Raw genomic sequence first — 18,100 nt, 5'->3', positions numbered from 1 at the left:
TCTGCATCACAGCTCTGAAATGTACAGACAGGACTCAAGCTGGCTGCCAAACTGGAAATTATATAAAAATATCTAAGTAGTTTTATATATTTATATTTTAGATATTTTTCTATTTCTATCATAGTTCTATACCTGGCAGAACTGCCCTGGCCCCCATCTCAGCAGAGGACACAGCTGTCATCAGAGATCCAGTGCAACACTCTCCCTAACAATATCATGGCAATGTGAGAGGCACTTAGAGAGTCTCAGTGTCCTTCCGAATTCCCAAAAATCTTCATGGAGAACTCATGCCCCCTGTTTCCTCCTCCATTTACCTCCAAAGATTGCCATGGATTTGGACTGGAGTCTGGCCAGAGCAGATTCATGGCTCCTGCATGTTATTTTTATGTCCATTTTGATTAAAACAAATAAATTCCAGAGGAGAGGGTCTTCTCAACATGAAATACACTTTGTCAAGTTTGCAGTCTCTGAGTAAATCAAAACACTGCCAACAGTTGCTGCAGCTGTGAATCCCCTTGGACGGACCTTAGCTCACCAGGCAAAGGAGTGACAAGAATTCTGCTCCTCAACAGCCTCAGCATTGCTCTCACCACCTCAATTTGATATATGATTTATTTTTCAGGGTGTGGGGGAGAAAATAAGGGCTAAGGCATTGCCACGCAGAGCTTCTCTTAGAAGCAATCTCTGCAGGAGAGCAGAACTCAAACCAAGATCACAGAATCACAGAATGGTTCAGGGTGGAAGGGACCATAAAGCCCATCCTGTTCCATCCCCTGCCGTGGGCAGAGACACCTTCCACTAGACCAGGATGCTCCAAGCCCCGTCCAACCTGGTCTTGGACACTTCCAGAGATGGGACAGCCACAGCTGCTCTGGGCACCCTGTGCCAGGGCCTCCCCACCCTCCTGGGGAAGATAAAGTGGCATCAATCAAACTCGTGATGCAGGAACCAGTGCTGGGGGTCAGGACCTGCCAGACCCACCAGGGCGGCATGCACTGCATTATGGTGATGCTCTCCTTTCCAACATGTCTCAGTTTCCCCAATTTTGGGAACTCCAGCCACAGCAGCAGGAGCAGCAATAGCTGAGAGCAGGCAGGTGAACACCAAAGCCCTTTAAGGGCTTTCCATTTGTTTTATGTGTCCACTGAGTTTATTTTTAACATTCCAGCTGAAATAAATTTCTAAAGAAATGCTGGAGCTGAGCCGAGAGGACGTGTTTGCTGGAACCTGCCAGGATGATTAATCCTTTGCAGATAACCCATCAGAAAAGGGTCAGTATGGGGGCTCTGGCCATGCTGGGAGCCAAGCGAAGGGATGAGTTCTCTTCCAGAGAGCTCCTCAGCCACACTAAAAGCTATTTTACACTCCCCAGCCTGATGTTTCCTTCCCACTGGGAGAGATCAGCAACCAGCCTGCATCAGAGCTAGGCACAGCAGATACTCAACACTTCACTCTGGGTCTGGGAGGCTGTTTTCACCCAGGAAAGTGTTTAAATCCCGTATTCTGGACCACACACAGGTGCAGAACCTCCCCCTCTGTCGTGCCTGGGCTTGTAAAATCACTACAGGAATGGGAACACCCTCCAGGTAAGAAGGCTGATGCATCCAAACCGCAGGACCCATGATATACATGTTAAATCTATCCCTGTGCTCCCAGTTCCTGCCTTTACCCATCCCACCAGCCCTGTGGGACAAAGCCAGGACCATGGCCACCTCACACCATGAGGACAGAAACCCACAGCACATTGTCCCTGCCTCCCTGCTCAGCAGCCCTGGAGCTGGTTACCATCTGAACCATGGGATGAATGAAAAGCCATTCATTCCCTCCTGGGCATTTTTATGAGGCTCTTGATAAAATGTCTGGATGCTTCAGCACTGCAGGTGTTTGATGCTGGCAGAGCTCTGCGCCAACTGAAAACCCCATCTCCAGGGTTGAACAGGCTGCTGGCCTCTCCTCTGTGTCCTGTGTCCTCTGCTCAGTCCCTCTGGAGCCAAATGTGCCCAAAATTGCAGCAGATCATCCTCTCTGTCTGAGCCAGTGCTGTCCCAGGGCACAGGACAATGAATGAATCCATCCCAAAAGCAAATAGATGAGTACACCCCAAATGTGTGTACCCACAGCCTCCACCTCCAGTGGGGCTCCAGGAGAAATAAGGCTCCTGCCTCTTAGCTTTGCAGACCCTGAAGGAGGGAGCCCTGCCAGAGGAAGATAGTCCTGCCCCCAAGGTTGGAAAGGATCCTTGGAAAGGGGCGGGTGACCCTTAACATCCCACAAAGCCCAGTTCAGGGCTGCTGAACACAAAGCAGGTGCTGCTGCTGGGTCTGCAATTGCATCTTTACTCTGCAGCAGCTCCCTAAATCCCTTAGCCTGCAGCGGCACTCCTCCTAAGCCCCCCAGAAACCCTCTTTAGTGCCCCCAGCATCCCTACTTATTCCCTTCCAAGCATTCCTCCTAAATCCCCCCCAACATTGGTCCCCAAATCCCTCCTCAGCATTAATGCATCATTCTCCCTCCAGCACCCTTCCAACTCCTTTCCTCACGCCACAATATCCCTCTTGAATCTCCTTGTAACATCCTCCCAGACCTTCTCAACGCCCCCAAACCCATCCCTCTAACCTCATAACACATGGTGGGGAGAGTGAAGGAGAGAAAGAAAAAGCAGAGGGCAAGGGGGAACTGGAGACCCCCCCGGCTTTGCTTTGTGGACAAGGGGGCTGTTTGTCCCCCTGCTTTCATACAGACAAAGAAAACCCGAAAGAGTCATAGCGCCGGGAACCATCGTGCTCCCCCTCCAGTCCGGGGACCCTCGCCGGCTCCGGGGATGGGCGACAGGCAGCGACTGGGAGGAGCTGGGGGGAGAGACAGGGATTAAGAAGGCAAGCGGGGAGGGGAGGTAGAGGCAGGCATGGGAGAGAGGGGGTGCAGGTAAAGAACTGGGTGGTGGGAAAAGAGGCAGCGATTGGGAAGAGCGGGGGTCAGGCAGCGGCTGAGAAGACAAGAACCGGGAGGGGAGGCTGGCAGGGATGGGAAGAGAGAACGAGAGGCTCGGGGGCGGGGGGGCGCCATGGAGGGGGGGCACAAGGAGGGATCTGTAGGGGAGAAAGGTAGGCAGAAATGGAAGCATGGGGCGAGTCAGGCAGGGATGGGGAGAGGCAGACAGGGATGCGGGGAAAACGGGACCGTGGAGAGAAGACAAGGACCTGAGAATGGAGAAAGGCAGACAGCGACCGAGGTGGAGGAAGGCGGAGATGGGGAGTACAGGTAGGGAGCAAGGAGAATAGCAGACAGGGATCTGGGGGCAGGGGAGGAGCGGGAGGGGTGCAGACAGGCAGAGGGGCGGGCGGGAGAGCAGGGCCGCCCCCGGCCCCACGTGGCTCGGGGAACACGCGGGTTTATAAAGCATTCCCGGCCCGCGCGGGTGCGGGAGGCGGCGGTGGTGGCAGCGGCCGGGAGCGGGGCTCGAACCCGCGGCGCTCGGATGCGCCCGGCGGTTCCAGCGGGGCCACGGCCGCCGGCGGGCCATGGAGCTGCCTCTGGGTGTGACCATGGATGTGCCCGTGGAACTGCCCTCGGTGCTGCCCACGGCCACTGCCACCCCCTGGGGCAACGGCACCACCTGGGCCCCCCTGCCCGGACACGGGGTCAACGACACGGGCCCGCAGCGGGCCAAGAACGCCACATCCATCCTGATCGCCATCGTCATCACTGCGCTCTACTCCGTGGTGTGCGTGGTGGGGCTGCTGGGCAACGTCCTGGTCATGTACGGCATCGTCAGGTGAGAGCTGGGCACCCCGGACGCTGCCCACGGGGGCTGGGAGCCAGGGGCGCTTTGGGTGAGTGTGAGAGCACCGATGGGGCCAGGTGGGGCCAGGGGCCAGTGTGCAGCACATGGAAGGTGTGAGACGGGAACACTGAGTGGGTGTGCACCCGGGGTGAATGTGCACCCGGGTTGAGACAGAACCAGGAGGGAATTCGCACTGAGAGAAGTGTGCACAGGGGTGAGTGTGTGCTGTGTGTCAACCAGCAGCAGAAGTAGGTGTGCACCGGTTGTGAGTGCGCAGCAGGCACGAGTCTGCGCTGGGTGTGAGTTTGCCCCGGGTGTGAGTGTGCGCCAGCAGCAGGGGAGGGTTGGGTGTGCACCTGTGTAGTGTAGGCAGCCTGGAGATGGGCGTGCTGTGTGTGTGAGCAGTGCGTGTGCGAGCTGTGCAAGGGCGGGGGGAGCAGGTGGTGTGCGAGGGGTGAAAGCAGAGCCCATTCGTGCCTGGAGCAGCTCGGGGAGTGCACGGGGGCTGTGCTGGGCGGGGCATGGGGGACACAGCCCAGCCCCAAGCGGGTGCCCCTTGTTCTTTGTGAGGAAGAGAAGCTGCAGGGCTGGTCACGCTGTAGGCTGGGAGCTGCCCTGTTTGCAGGGTGGGTCCAGATCCCCCTGCCCCCCAGACAGGGGCTGGTGGGTTCCCACTGCTTCCACCCCACGCAATCAGTAGGAATTACCCACCCAGCCCATTCCCAGTTCCTTCTTGTTCACCTCCTGCGGCTGCCTGACTTCTGTTTTTCTCTAACAAAGAGCAGAAACCTCACGGCCCAGCCCCATCTCCCACAACAGCTGAGCTGTCCTCTGGTCCCCTCAGTGTGTACCATCTCCAGCAGCCAAGAGACCTTTGGCTCCATCCAAGACTTCAGCACCTGTGGTGAGGTTTTCCCTGGGCAGAGACTGGGTCTTGCAAGGTCTCTGCACCCCAGGACAAGCAACATGACCCAAATGCTCCCCATTTTAAAGATGGGACATGGCAAGATGCTGCTGCATCCAGCCAGGCGCTTGTGCTAAGATACAAAATCTTGTCAGTCCCTTTGTCTGAGACACAGGTTGGTCCTGCCTGGATAAGATGGGTTGACATGGAAAATGGGACCATAAAGCAAAGTTTTGTAGCGCACAGGACCAGCGGCAGCAGTGAGGGGTGACAGAACTCCTCCACAGCCCTGCCAGCAGCAAAGGATGGGGCTGTGCTTGCAGTCACATTCTGTGAGGACGCAGACCCCAATACCTCCAGCCTGGCAGGAGGGAGCAGAGGGGTCTCACTGGGTGCCTGGGTTTTGCAGCCATGCCCTCTGCACTGGAGTGGGCTTGGTCCTGTAGGTCCAGAATTTGTGGGGTAATTCCAATTCCCATTGCCTCAGGTAGTGCTGTAACCCCAGCTTGGCCAAAACCCTAATGCCAAACCAGAGCTGGTTGCTGTATTTAAACAAACCCCTTTTAACCCTCAATTCCCCATCCCTTTTGGTATTGTTAACAGGAGGTCAGCATAGCCTGGCACTGGCTGTGCAGAAATAAATGTGGTGACTCACCAGTGGGAAGGAAACTATCCTGAAACGTGTCAATGGGCACCCTGGAGTGCCCACTGCCCTGGTATCAGGCTCTGCTGCCCCTGCCCCCCACTCTCCCTGGGACTCTGCTGTGTTTTTCTAACCATCCAAGAGGGTCGACAATGGGGAGTGGAATCGAGGAGTAACTCACTGACCCGACCTAACCCCTAATGGGATTTTTCATCCACTCAAAGTGGCATTAAAAATGAGCCCTGGTCTGAAAAAGCAAATTGAGGTAATTGCGGCAGAGACAGATACCATGAGCGATGGCAGGGTGAGGGATGAGCGTTATTAGACCCCCTCCAGCTGGTTCTGCTCAGAGAGGAGAGGGAAGGCATTTTAAAGAGAGTGATTTCATGTGCAAACAAAATCCTCCCTATTTTACTCACTGAGTAACTGCATGTTAGTCAGGCTTTAGCAAACTTGACAGCCACAGATCCCATCACCACAGCTTCTAGGCCCCCATTTTCCAACTGATGATGGAATTAAACACAGAATCAGAGAATCACAGAGTGGTTTGTGTTGGAAGTGACATTACAGACCATCTTGTTCCACTACCTATGGCATCTTGTTCCAATCTATGGCGGGGTTGCCTTCCAGTAGACCAGGTGGCTCCAAGCCCTGTCCAAGCTGGCCTTGAACACTTCCAGGGATGGGGAATATCTCCCATGAAATGAGCAAATATCCTCCAAGCTGCTGGGACAGGAGGGGCTGCAGGGACATGTGCCTTAGCCCCTTCCATGGCCAAAGCCACCTGGAGTTTCCCAGGGGTCCTCGCCAGAGTTGCTCCATGTCAGCAGGGTTTAGGCCAGGACTAGGGGAGACCTGTGTCTGTGCAAGAAAGGGCTAGGAGATGGGATCAGCTCAGATTTGAACCTCGCTGCCAGGGAGATTCTGGGTGTTTGTCTTGTGCTCTTCTCCTTGTGCCACCTTTCAGGGCCCTTGGGGTCCAGGAGAGTGTCCAGGCAGTCTGGAAGCATGGCTGGAGCATATCCTGGCCTGTATATAGCTCTGTGAATGGACATGCTGTGAGCTGAGCACAGCCAAACTCCAAATAAATCTCTCTCCAGAGCAGCCAAACCCATCCACACACCTGGAGGGAGCCCAGCACACCCAGCACCCTCTCCACCACAGCTCTGACCAGCACTACCATGCCCCCTGCATTGTCAGATGCTTTTAAAAATATTCCTGGAAGCAATTTGCAGCTGTGAGCTTGGGGCTGCAAGTGCCCTCATCCCCACTGAGCCCATCAGCCCCCCACCAGCTCCCACACAGGCTGCAGGGACAGCTGGGTGCAGGCTTTGTCAAGCCAGGCTCTTTCAGGAGGCAGCTTTTAGCAGCTCCAGGAGTTTTTCTTTCACTTATTATTCACTTTTCTTTCACTTACTTATTTTCCAAGAGGTTTGGAGAGGGCATCCCTACTTGGGAGTCAAGACTGGAGTGCAGAGCTGCCCTGTGCTTGCCCCATCCCCTCCCATCTATTCTCTCCATCAACACCTCCCAGATTGTTCTGTTCAAGTGCATAACTTCCCAATCAAGGCACTCACTTAATTGCAACGGGTTTGGCAGCCTGGGGAGCTCCATCAGCAGCAATGGATGGTTTGCTCTAATTTGGGTAATAAACCTTTCCTGGAGCAGCAGTTTCATTTGCAGCTCAGGAGGCTCACCAGGATGGACGCCTCACCCTGTGCAGGGGGTTGAAACCTCAGCCCAGATATGGAGGGAGCTGAATCTTGCCCCAAAACCCCACTGCTGGAGGCTAAATCGCCATTCTTATTATCCCAGTCATCCCCATCATTCCAGTTATGACCTTCATCATCCAGGTTATCTCCATCCTCATCCCAGTTATCCCTGTCATTCTAGTCCAATGCTTTTTCAGAGTCAACCCATCATCCCAGACATTCCCATCATCATCCCAATCATCTCCATCATCATCCAAATCATCTCCACTGATCCCTCTCACTGCTTTGCCCTCACCAGCCCCATCCTGCCTGGGGATGGGTGAGAGCTCTGGCCCTCCAGTCCCCCACCCCTGGCACATCTGGCAGGGGGTTGGGAAGTGCTTACCCAGCACAGCCAAGCACATCTGGGAGACCATGGAATGAATAACAGATTTTTTTTTACCATTTTACTCAAAATACAGAGACCAAAGACTTGTGAATCTGTCTGAACTGACTGTTCACATAGGAGAGGCAAAACCTGACAGTATCACAAATTCTCAGCTTTTTGTTTAACCTGGGAGGAAACTTTTCTGCAAAAGCACTTGGAAAATAACACTAAAGAGAATGGAAAAGGACTTTTCAAGGACAAGACATTTTTAATGCCATATTTAAATTTTAAAAAAAGCTCAGCTCGAGTATTTCCACCCTTGGGCAATGGGCTGCCATTTGCAGCCATGGTGAAGGAGACAGGAATGCTCTTGGAGCTGGGTTAAGCTGCTGTTTTCTATTTTTTCCCAGAAAGAAATTAGTTTTTCAGCTCCAGCTGCCAGTTCTATTGACAATGGAACCTGGTGGGTCTCTGTCCCCACCAATACACTCTCCTGACCCTGCAGAGATGGAGGAAGGGGAAGGGATTTGGTACCACCATCAATCCCAGGAGCCTCCTTCCCACACCAACCTGCTGTCCTGGGCTCCAGCCAGGGCAGGACCACCTGAGATGGGAGCCAGTTAAATCCCCCCACCTCAATTTATTCCATGTACCCCCAGCATGTGATGAGCTGTGCCAATTATCACAAAATCCTAGAATGCTTTAGATTGTTAGTAACTATAAAGCTCATCTCATTCTACTCCCTGCTGTAGGACACCTTCCACTATCCCAGGTTGCTCAAAGCCCCATCCAACCTGGCCTGGAACACTTCCAGGGATGGGGCAGCCACAGATTCTCTGAGCAACCTGTGCCAGGGCCTCACCACCTTCATATCTGAACCAAACCTATCCCCTGTCAGTTTAAAACAATCTTGCCCCTATCACACATGTAAAAAGTTGCTTTTTATCTATAAGTACTCCAAGGAAAACAATCTTTTCATCCCAGCAATGAAGATGTCATTGCCCCCTCCGTGCCTTATCCCAGTGCTGGAACAGGCAGGTTTACCCATGCACAGAGATGGTTTTGTGTGAACTGACCCTGATGTTAATTAATTAGGGTGCATCTAAAAAAGCTTGGGGCTGAGGAGGATGCTCTGAGCAATGGGGATTTGCTGGAAGGGAGCCTGGGAAGCATTGGAGCTGCTGATGGAGCTGTGCAAAGAGCAGTCTTCCACAGAGCCACTCCCACCCCACATGTGTTGTCCTTTGGGGGTGCCCAGCAGATCCCTCAGTATGTATTTCCAAGCCACCATGCCATTCAAAGCATCCCCTTGACCATCACTTGCAGGACTGGATGCTCCTGGGACACACACACACACACACACACTCACACACACTCACACACAGATCCCTGCTGCTCTGGCATCTGCCACAACTTTGCTTCATCCCTTCACAAAAGGTTTGGACATGAGGGACCAGGCATTTCTCTTGCCATGGTGTGACAAGAACCAGAAGCAGAGTCAGCCTTTCCCAAATGCCCTGGGGGATACAGCTTCCCCAAAGGCTCTGGAGCTCCAGGCTGGCTAATTGGGCTGCTTCCAGATGGCCGGTTTCCGGGGGTAATCGATCCAATTTCTGCAAGCAAACTTGACAGGGAAGCAGGCTGGATAATCACAATTTACTGGGTGGAAAATCAGATAAAGGAGGGTTGAGGGGATAAAGAATATTTTGCAACTGGTTCAGGATAATGGAGCAAATCAATGTCATTGGAGGATTGAGTTCTCTGGAAAGTTTATTCCTTCAAATAAAACCAGGCATGGAATGTCACTTCCCTGATCAGGTGCAGGAAAACCATTGTGGCAGGGGCCAAGCCATGCTCTGCAGGTCCCAGCTCAGCACACGTCATCCTCTGCTCAGGTACCAGGATGTGGTGTGTGGCTGAGGAGTCAAATGAGATGAGCTTTAAGGTCCCTCCCAACCCAAACCACTTTTTGATTCTGTGATTCTATGACTTCAACAGACAAGTATAGAGTCATAGAATGGCTTGGGTTAAAAGGGACCTTAAAGTTCCTCCAGTCCCACCCCCTGCCATGGGCAGGGACACCTTCCATTAGACCAGATTGCTCCAAGCCCCGTCCAACCTGGCCTTGGACACTTCCATGGCAGTCACAGCTTCTCTGGGCAACCTGTGCCAGATCCTCACGACCCTCCCAGGGGAGGATTCCTTCCCAATATCCCATCAAATATCCTGACACTCCAGGTCCTTGTAAAGAGTGGCTCCCCATATTTCTTGTGGGCTCCTTCAGGGACAGGAATTAGTCACCTTGAAGCTTTTGTTCCCCAGAGCAATCCCAATTGTCTCAGCCTTTCCTCACAGCAGAGGTGTTTCATCCCTCTAGTCGTCTTGATGGCCTCCCCTGGGCTCGCTCCAACAGCTCCATGTGCTTCCTTAATGTGCTCCCTGGTGCACCTGGGAAGCTGTTGAGCACGTTGGTGCTGCAGAAAGGTTTATCACAACACTCTTGCCCACCAAGGCTGGTGTCACCTTGTGAGCATACAGGCTGTGCTCCTTCCTCATCACATCAAGTGCCCTGACCACCTGTAGCATGTCCTTTCTCTGCCACCCCCAGGTATACCAAGATGAAGACAGCCACCAACATCTACATCTTCAACCTGGCGCTGGCTGATGCACTGGCCACCAGCACACTGCCCTTCCAGAGCGCCAAGTACCTCATGGAGACTTGGCCCTTTGGGGAGCTGCTCTGCAAGGTTGTGCTCTCCATTGACTACTATAACATGTTCACCAGCATCTTCACCCTCACCATGATGAGTGTGGACCGCTACATTGCTGTGTGCCACCCAGTCAAGGCCCTGGACTTCCGCACACCGGCCAAAGCCAAGATCATCAATGTCTGCATCTGGGTGCTCTCCTCCCTTATCGGGGTGCCCATCATGGTCATGGCGGTCACCAAGTCAAAAGGCAAGTGTCTCTGGGGACACGTCCCTTCCTGTTCCATTAGTCCATGCCAGGGTGACTTGGCAAACTTGACCTCTGATCCTGTAGCAGATTTGTGGTTAGTGGTGGGGACCTCTCCATGACACCATAAATGTGCCCTGTCTTGGAAAAAGCATCATGGTGTTATTTCCCATCTTGGAAACTGTCCCAGAAATTGTCCTCCGTTCCACTTAAGGGTAGGGATCCCACACCTTTCCCCATTGTTAGTCTAACCGGTGCCTCTCCCCACCTCCTAGGATGCAAATCAGGTGCCTAAAAAAGCCCCCAGGAACACTGCAAGGTCTCTAAGTGGCCCACACTAAGATTTGCAGCTCCTGTGTGGGGATGCTGGCCCTTGACTGCTAGGAAAGCTGTGGGCATCTCGAGGAAATGGACAGATTTCAGTGGAGGGTGACATGGGGATCTGAGATGGGGATGTCCACCATGGGGTTGGGAGAAGGCAGGATTGGCCTTGAATGGCCCGGGCAGTTCTGCAGAGAAAAGGTTCCAGGGTCACTGCATCCCCTCAATGTCTTGTGGACAGGGGTCTGATGGCACAGAGTTCCCAGGGAACCTCTGGCAAGAGCAGGCAAGCAGGAATGCATCTCCCTGGGGTTTTAACAAGCCATAACTGAGCAGAAGGCAGAATATTCTCAGCAGACACTCTACCAGATTCCTCTTTGACCCTCCTTTCTCCTTCAGATGGTATGGTCCTGTGCACTCTCCAGTTTCCTGACCCTCCCATCTACTGGGACACTGTGACCAAGATCTGTGTCTTCATCTTTGCCTTCCTGGTCCCCATTTTGGTCATCACCATCTGCTATGGGCTGATGATCCTTCGCCTGAAGAGTGTCCGGCTCCTCTCAGGCTCGAAGGAGAAGGATCGCAACTTGCGGCGCATCACACGCATGGTGCTGGTGGTGGTGGCAGCCTTCATCATCTGCTGGACACCCATCCACATCTTTGTCATCGTCTGGACGCTGGTAGACATAGACAAGAAGAACCCCTACGTGGTGGCCAGCCTGCACTTCTGCATCGCTCTGGGCTACACCAACAGCAGCCTCAACCCTGTCCTTTATGCTTTCCTGGATGAAAACTTCAAGAGGTGCTTCCGAGAGTTCTGCTTGCCTTTCCGAGCCCGTGTGGACCAGAACAGTTTCTCTCGTGCCAGGAACACCACGCGGGAGCACGTCTCCACCTGCACCCCCTCTGAAGCCCGCAACAAGCCAGTATGACTAGACGTGGGCAGCCCAGAGCAGGGCTGCCAGGGACACGGAGGAGATGAGCTGCGCTCAGAAGTCACCCAGGTCACCACCACAGAGTTGTAGCAGTGATGGCCTGGGTGCTGCTCAGTAACACTGCTGGGTTTGCATACAGGCTGACGGCAAAAACTTTTTTCATCCTGGGAAAGAAAAATGGGAGAATTGGGACTCACCAAATGATGTAGGGAGAGGACCAGATCAAGAGGTGAGTGAGCTCCACTGCTGCCACCATCTCAACCAACAACACCCAGCAGGGGCTGTCACCCTCCAACACGTGGCTTTTGGCAGAGCCCAGGGCACCAGAACTGCAATGTCCATGTGCTTCTCCTCCTGCATGGGGCAGGATGACACCACAGCTGACAGCAAGAGGGGAAACACTCACATGGCAGAAGGTAACTGTGCCAGGAGGTGATCATAGGATCACAGAATCATTCAGGTTGGAAAAGCTCTCCAGGATCATCAAGTTCGACTATTCTTCCACCACTACCAAGGCCACCATTAGTCCATGTCTCCAAGTGCCACATGCACACGGTGATGGTTAAATCTCTCCAGTGATAATTACTCCACCTCTGCCCTGGGCAGTTGTGCCAGGACTGGACAACCCTTTCAGTGGAGAAATGTTCCCTAATATTCAGCCTAATCCCTCCCTGTAATGACTTGAGGCCATTTCCTCTGCCACATCATGGGACCTCATTCCATCCCACTCTGAGCTGTGTCCAAAAGACAATTGGAGATGGGAAGAGAAACTCATGCCACTTTAGAGACACTGTTTTGAAAAAGCTCCAGAACCATTGTAAAAATTCTCCTGGAGTCCTTCAAACTGGGATTGTTCCCAGGGAAAGCTTTCTACTGTTAATGTCATTACTGTGTTGTTTAGAGACCTCTGACTGCAGCTAAGGCTGCCCTGAACCTGGATGTGATGCTGGGAATATGGATGTGTGTGGCCAGGGGATGGAGCAGGCACGTCTGAAGCTGACCCCCATATCCTTGTGCCAATATCAAATTCCCAGGGTGACAGGGAACTGATGAAGTCATTAAGCCCAAGAAGAACCTTGTTAAGGGAGTAATTTGTGGGAACTTGAGTTGCTTCTCACAGTGCTAAAGTAATTAGGATGGAATAACAGACTGCACCAAAGGCTCTCCCTCCCCTGCCCATCAGGAGGATGAAAAACAGCACAGCCCAGATTTTCATAGCAGAGACAAAAATGATAGAATGGGGTTGTGGGGTTTTTTACTTAGAAAATCTCAAAAAGAACACCTCCCTTTCACAATTCCCCAAGCAGGGACAGAGGTTGTGCAGGCACCTAGAAAGGACCCACAGCCCACAGGAGGCAGAGATTTGAGGATTTCAGCTCTCATCTGTATGGAACAGCATCCCTCCAAAGGGATGGCTGAACTGCAACTCTCAGTGCATCCTGCAAGAATCACCATCCAGGGACCTCCTGACCACATTATCTGCAGCTGAATGATAATTAATGGGTTCTCCTGCTCCCTGAAGCACCCCTCCAGCCCCGCGCCACATTCATGAGCCACCACTTTTCCTTCCTCTCACCTTCCCATAGTCATTGCCAGGTGGTCAGCCAGCCCAAGGAGGAGGATGATCAGAGGAAGTAGTAATAGCATTGAGAGAACAGATACACCTGGAGGAAGCAGACGAGCACCCCGATGCACCAGATCCATGCGCTGGATGCAGAGCTTGGCTTGTGTCTCAAGCTGTATCAATTTAGACTAAAAAAAGTCATCACCTCTCTTCACCAGCCCCACCTTTCTCCAGAACTGTGGAAATTGAAGCCCTCTCCGTTAGACAGAGCCCACGAGGCAGTCAAAACCAATTTCTCTTTCAAAGGAATCAAATAGGGTGACATTGCTCATTGGGGTCTCAAATCAATTGTGCCGATGCATGCTAATGGTCCTCCCCATCTGCCTGCCCCGTGTCAATGTGCCACAGGCAAAGCCTCCTGCTCAGTGCTGCATCCACTTGGACATCTCCAGCTCATGTCCAGGCCTCTTCAGAATCCCTTTGCAGGCATGAATGGAGTCCTGGACTACCAGCATGGCCACACTTGGGCTTCTCACCCCCTGAGAAGAGCCCCCCGCCCATGAGTGCTGGGAGCTGCAGGTTGACTTGGGGCTCCACAAGCAGCTCGGCCACCCTGCAATGCTCAGCCCCCACTTTTCCCATCCCCACAGGGCCTTTTTTTCATCTGCCAAATTCCTAGCATGCTGGAAAATGTGACTACCATGGCCTTAAAGTGGGTTAAATGCTTCAAGTCATTACTTTGTAAAATGCCACCATGCTTGGGCAGAGCTCGGAACCCAGGACACAGCAAAGAGAGTGGCTTTCCTGAGCTTCAGGTTTGCTGACTTAAAGAAAAACAGAGTATTCCTGGGAAAAATGGGTGGCAAGCAGCACACCAGAGCATATGGGGTGACATGGACTTCGATCATCCCATTCCAGCAGCATCCCAGCAGGGATCTGGGGGCTGATTCAATTTATTCCCACCTAAAAACCAACTCCTCCAGCCCCTCCTCTGGGCTGGGAAACTGGGGACAAATCCTAGTTCAGGGAAATAGCACTGAGAGATCCTGCCTGCCCAGACTGAGCCATGCTGTAGCCAGGATGCTCGGAGGGAACTCTTTGTGTACTTTTATAAATATATCTGTATGTCTGTCTATAGCTATATATATTATGTCTGTCTATAGCTGTATGAAATTAAAGTGACCCCAAGGCCTCCCGTCACACCTCCCACTACAGCAGCTTCTCCATGTGTGATAGAGCTGAATATGCCGGATCCATAGCATCTCACAAAGTACTTCAGCCACTATTTTCAGCTCCAACCCTTGGGATTTTTGCCTTACAGTGGCATTTTTGTACAGAAACCCTGCTTTATAAAAATTAAAATAATAAAGTTAAATAAAATCAGTGATAGGAAGCAATTTCCAGCTCTCTTGTGACTCCTAAGCATCAAAAATGAGCAGGATCTGGCTCAGGGGAGTGGTCTGGGAAGTGATGAAACTACTTCTCAATTTACTCTTTCCTCTGAGGGATGGGGAGGCCCTGGCACAGGATACCCAGAGAGGCTGTGGCTGCCCCTGGATCCCTGGAAGTGTCCAAGGATGGACTGAGTGGGGCTTGGAGCACCCTGGGACAGTGGAAGGTATCCTTGCCCAAGGCAGGGCATGAAACTGGATGAGCTTTAAGGTCCCTTCCAACCCAAGCCATTCCATGATTCTAAATTCAAATTCTAAAAACTCACCTCAGCCTTTTAGCTGAGATTGCAAGCCCAAGTCACCAAAAACCTCTTCTGCCACTGGTCATCAAGATATATTTTACAAGCCTAGCAGCTCAAATTCTGGCCCAAATTACATTTGTAATTTAAATACAAATGAGGATTTAGCAAAAAAGCAACAGAATTGGGTGTTGGAGCCTGTAACTTTGCTCTGGCTTAATGAGACTTTGGATTTTAAGGTATATATCACTTCTGCTGTGTAGGTTTCTTAGCTCCCAAAGAAGGGGAAGCCATAAAGAGCACAGAGCGGAGGTGAAAACCAGATTTCCAGCCTGGAGGTGTTGTTTAGCCAGGGTACCACTGCTGCAGCACCACTCGAGGACCCCCTCCATTACCCAGCACTCCGGGAAAACTGAGCCAGGCACCGATTCCGGTGATTTCACCACCAGTCCAGATTAATTATGTGGCAACTTGTGCTGGCACACACCAACCAGCTATTCCAGGAATGTTTGCAGCCCAAAAACATGTGTTACTGCAGGAAACATCCTCTCCCCCGTTTTTGTTTTTTTTTTTCTTTAATTAATCCACCAAATAATGAATCCTGATGTATTGAGTTTGTGATTAATTATGATGATGCTGGTTTCTTTGTCTGCAGGTTTAGGCTGATGTTGATATTGCATTAATATGCAGATGGAAATTAATGGATCTCTTTCCTGGGGAAGACAGGAGCAAGATCTCTCACCTTCCTGACCCCAGAGCAGCCTGAGGTGGACCCAGGCTCTTCAGCCCAACATAAATGCTTGTCTTGCAATTCATCATTTAACAGGGAAAAAAAATTACTAGGAATAATTCCCAGAGGATTTTTTTCTCCTTTCAGAGTTACAAATTCTGCTTATTTTTTACTGTTTTATTCCCTGAGCAAATGGGACCTGGAGGAAGATGCAGGAAGGGGATGGAGGCTGGCTGGGATCCTGTGTGAGCACTGGGGCTCCTCCAGGCAGGGACAGAGCCAGGATCCCCTTCCACAGCTCATTATTGTGTGAACCGTATGAGACTTTCCTTATTTTTGGGCTGTTGTAACAGGAAAGGAACCAGGACTTCAGCAGTTTGGGGAGGGGGCAGAGACACCCCCACACCACTATTTCAGCCCAGTTCTCAAGAGACCCAAGACACTCTTCTACCAGGAGCCACACCAGAGCACTGCATGTTCCAATTCTCCTGGGATATACTGGTCAGGTACCAGCCTTGATGATGGGATTCAGGGGGAGACAGCCCAGTACAATACCAAACTGTCATTTGCAGACCCATCATTAAACCCCATCGCAGGCAGCTTGGCCATAATTAAAGCTCATTTCCTCTTCCAGGCTGGAGAGGAAGAAAATAATCTCAGTATCCTCCAAACCCTCCTGAAGACACAATTCCCTCCCTGCAAATCCTGCAGCACCTCTGCATAGGTATAATTTTTGTATCTAAAACAGTAACATGAAAAAAAAAAAAATTTACAAACCTCACAGACAACAAAGTGCTTTTATTCTGGGCTCAAAAGATCTCCACACCACCAAGACACATCCTCCATGGATGCTAAAGCCCTAAAATTCCACTTTCCCAGCTTTTGTCTGTAAATCAAAAGCCTTTTATGCACTTCCAATAGCAACAGATGGAGACCAGAGTGTGGGATTGGAGCTGCCAACTGGTGATGAGGTAGGGTTTGGAGGTGTCAGTGCTGGAAAACCTCCACCATGGACTGAGGCTGGATCCTGACACAGGCAAGGGTCTGCTCCACAGGACCCAAATTCCTCCTCCTTATCCTCAAAATGCCCCCCAGTTCATTTTGTGAGCACAAAACCTTGTTAATGAGACATTTCCCTTTCCTCAATTAAGCTGTTTTCCTTTGCCCACCCTCTCCCCCCTGTGTGGGGGCTCATCCTTTCCCCAGTTTCCAGCAGCTTCCCACTGAAGTGTCACTCTGACTCCCAAGACAATGGCTGATTCATCTCTTCTGAATATTTTAAATCTTAAGTGTTTTCCCCAGCTCTTTTCTCCTTTGTTTCTTGAAAATGCCAACAAGCTCCCCATTCAAAAGACATGTTTTCCCTTTTCCAGGATTAGGACCAGCCCCTCAAGGACACCTACAATCCCATCTCATTTGGGAATTATCTAGGTTTTCTCTGCACCTGCAGGAGCCGAAGCAAGGAATTGCATTGGCTCCTGGCAGGATCCAACCCTGTGGTGATCACACAGCAGTGCCATCATCACTCATCCTGTTCCTGCTGCAAGGAATTGCCCAAATGTGGGAGATAGATGCAAAAACCTGTCAATACTGGGGATAGGGAGGAACGGGGAGCACTGGGATGTGGTATTTTAGTTCCCAGCTCCCCAGCAGCTGAGGCTCTTTTTGGATAATGTTGTTGCTGGGAATCAAGCCCAAGACAAAGACCAGTTTCTCCATCAGGTATCCAGCAGATCACATTTCACTGAAGAGCATCAAATGGTGATGGTCCCCAGGGAGCAGAATTAGTCACGGGTTTAGAGAGCACTTACCCATGGCTCAGCCTGCAGTGCTGGCAAAATATGAGCTCAATCCCTCACAATATATCATTCCCCATAGGCCCATATCCCAACTTCACACTTAGAGGGAAAAATAAAGTCCTTTGCAAGCCCAGGACCTCAAGCACCAAAACAAACCCACCTGATGGGAAGTGGGTGTCCCCAGCTCCCCAGCTAGGGCTGAACCTCCAGAGGCCATCCCTGATCCAAGCTCATCCTACATGGCAGCCACAGAGCTGCCAACAACCTGAGCTGCTCTCAGTGCCTGAAGCCCATCCCTGCCCAAAGGAACATTTAGGAACCAGCTCTTACCCAAATGAATTGAGTGTAAACAGCTCCCTGGGGCTCCAGTCACATCAGGATGTGGGAATTTGCCCCCTGGCTTCCAGTCTCCACACAAATGTCTGGCTCAGCTCCAGCTGGGAGCACCCAGCAGGGACATGCCAGGATCCTTCCAGCTGTGCCACAGGCTTGGTTGTGTCCCTGGGGACCCAAAGATACCAGGAGTGAGCCATCAGACAGGCAGGGAACTGAAGAGAGGGTGACAGAGAGGACAGGGCCCATCCCCTCTCCCAGAGCCAACAGCTTCCAGAGCAGTCTCCTGCTGCCATCTGGTGTCCAAGCCCCCCATCCAGCACAGACACTGCTGGCACCACCACAGCTCCCCCAAACGCAGAC

At 51.9% G+C, this 18,100-nt stretch overlaps 1 protein-coding gene across 2 annotated transcripts; it reads left to right on the top strand.

Annotated features, from left to right (window-relative positions):
• The first annotated feature begins 3,743 nt into the window (after window positions 1-3,743).
• OPRD1 (opioid receptor delta 1) lies at window positions 3,744-11,776 on the top strand. Of its 2 annotated transcripts, none has more exons than XM_058856379.1 (3): window positions 3,744-3,775; window positions 10,019-10,368; window positions 11,086-11,776. In XM_058856379.1, exons 1-3 carry the CDS (start codon window positions 3,759-3,761, stop codon window positions 11,616-11,618), a joined length of 900 nt encoding a protein of 299 aa, XP_058712362.1. In that variant the 5' UTR covers window positions 3,744-3,758; the 3' UTR covers window positions 11,619-11,776. The 2 variants fall into 2 exon arrangements, with proteins under 2 accessions (XP_058712362.1, XP_058712361.1); XM_058856378.1 differs by having other exon boundaries at window positions 11,083-11,776.
• The last annotated feature ends 6,324 nt before the right edge of the window (window positions 11,777-18,100 follow it).

Source organism: Poecile atricapillus, chromosome 24, assembly GCF_030490865.1.
Source record: "Poecile atricapillus isolate bPoeAtr1 chromosome 24, bPoeAtr1.hap1, whole genome shotgun sequence".
Classification (NCBI taxonomy): domain Eukaryota; kingdom Metazoa; phylum Chordata; class Aves; order Passeriformes; family Paridae; genus Poecile; species Poecile atricapillus.
The sequence above is the reverse complement of the archived record's forward strand: the minus strand, read 5'-3'. Positions and strand labels throughout refer to the sequence as shown.

What these genes read in the sequence shown, in the direction of transcription:
- OPRD1 (XM_058856378.1), top strand. An exon ending in GGCGGTCACCAAGTCAAAAG is followed by an intron (nt 10,369 to 11,082) that starts GCAAGTGTCTCT and finishes TCCTTTCTCCTT; the next exon opens with CAGATGGTATGGTCCTGTGC.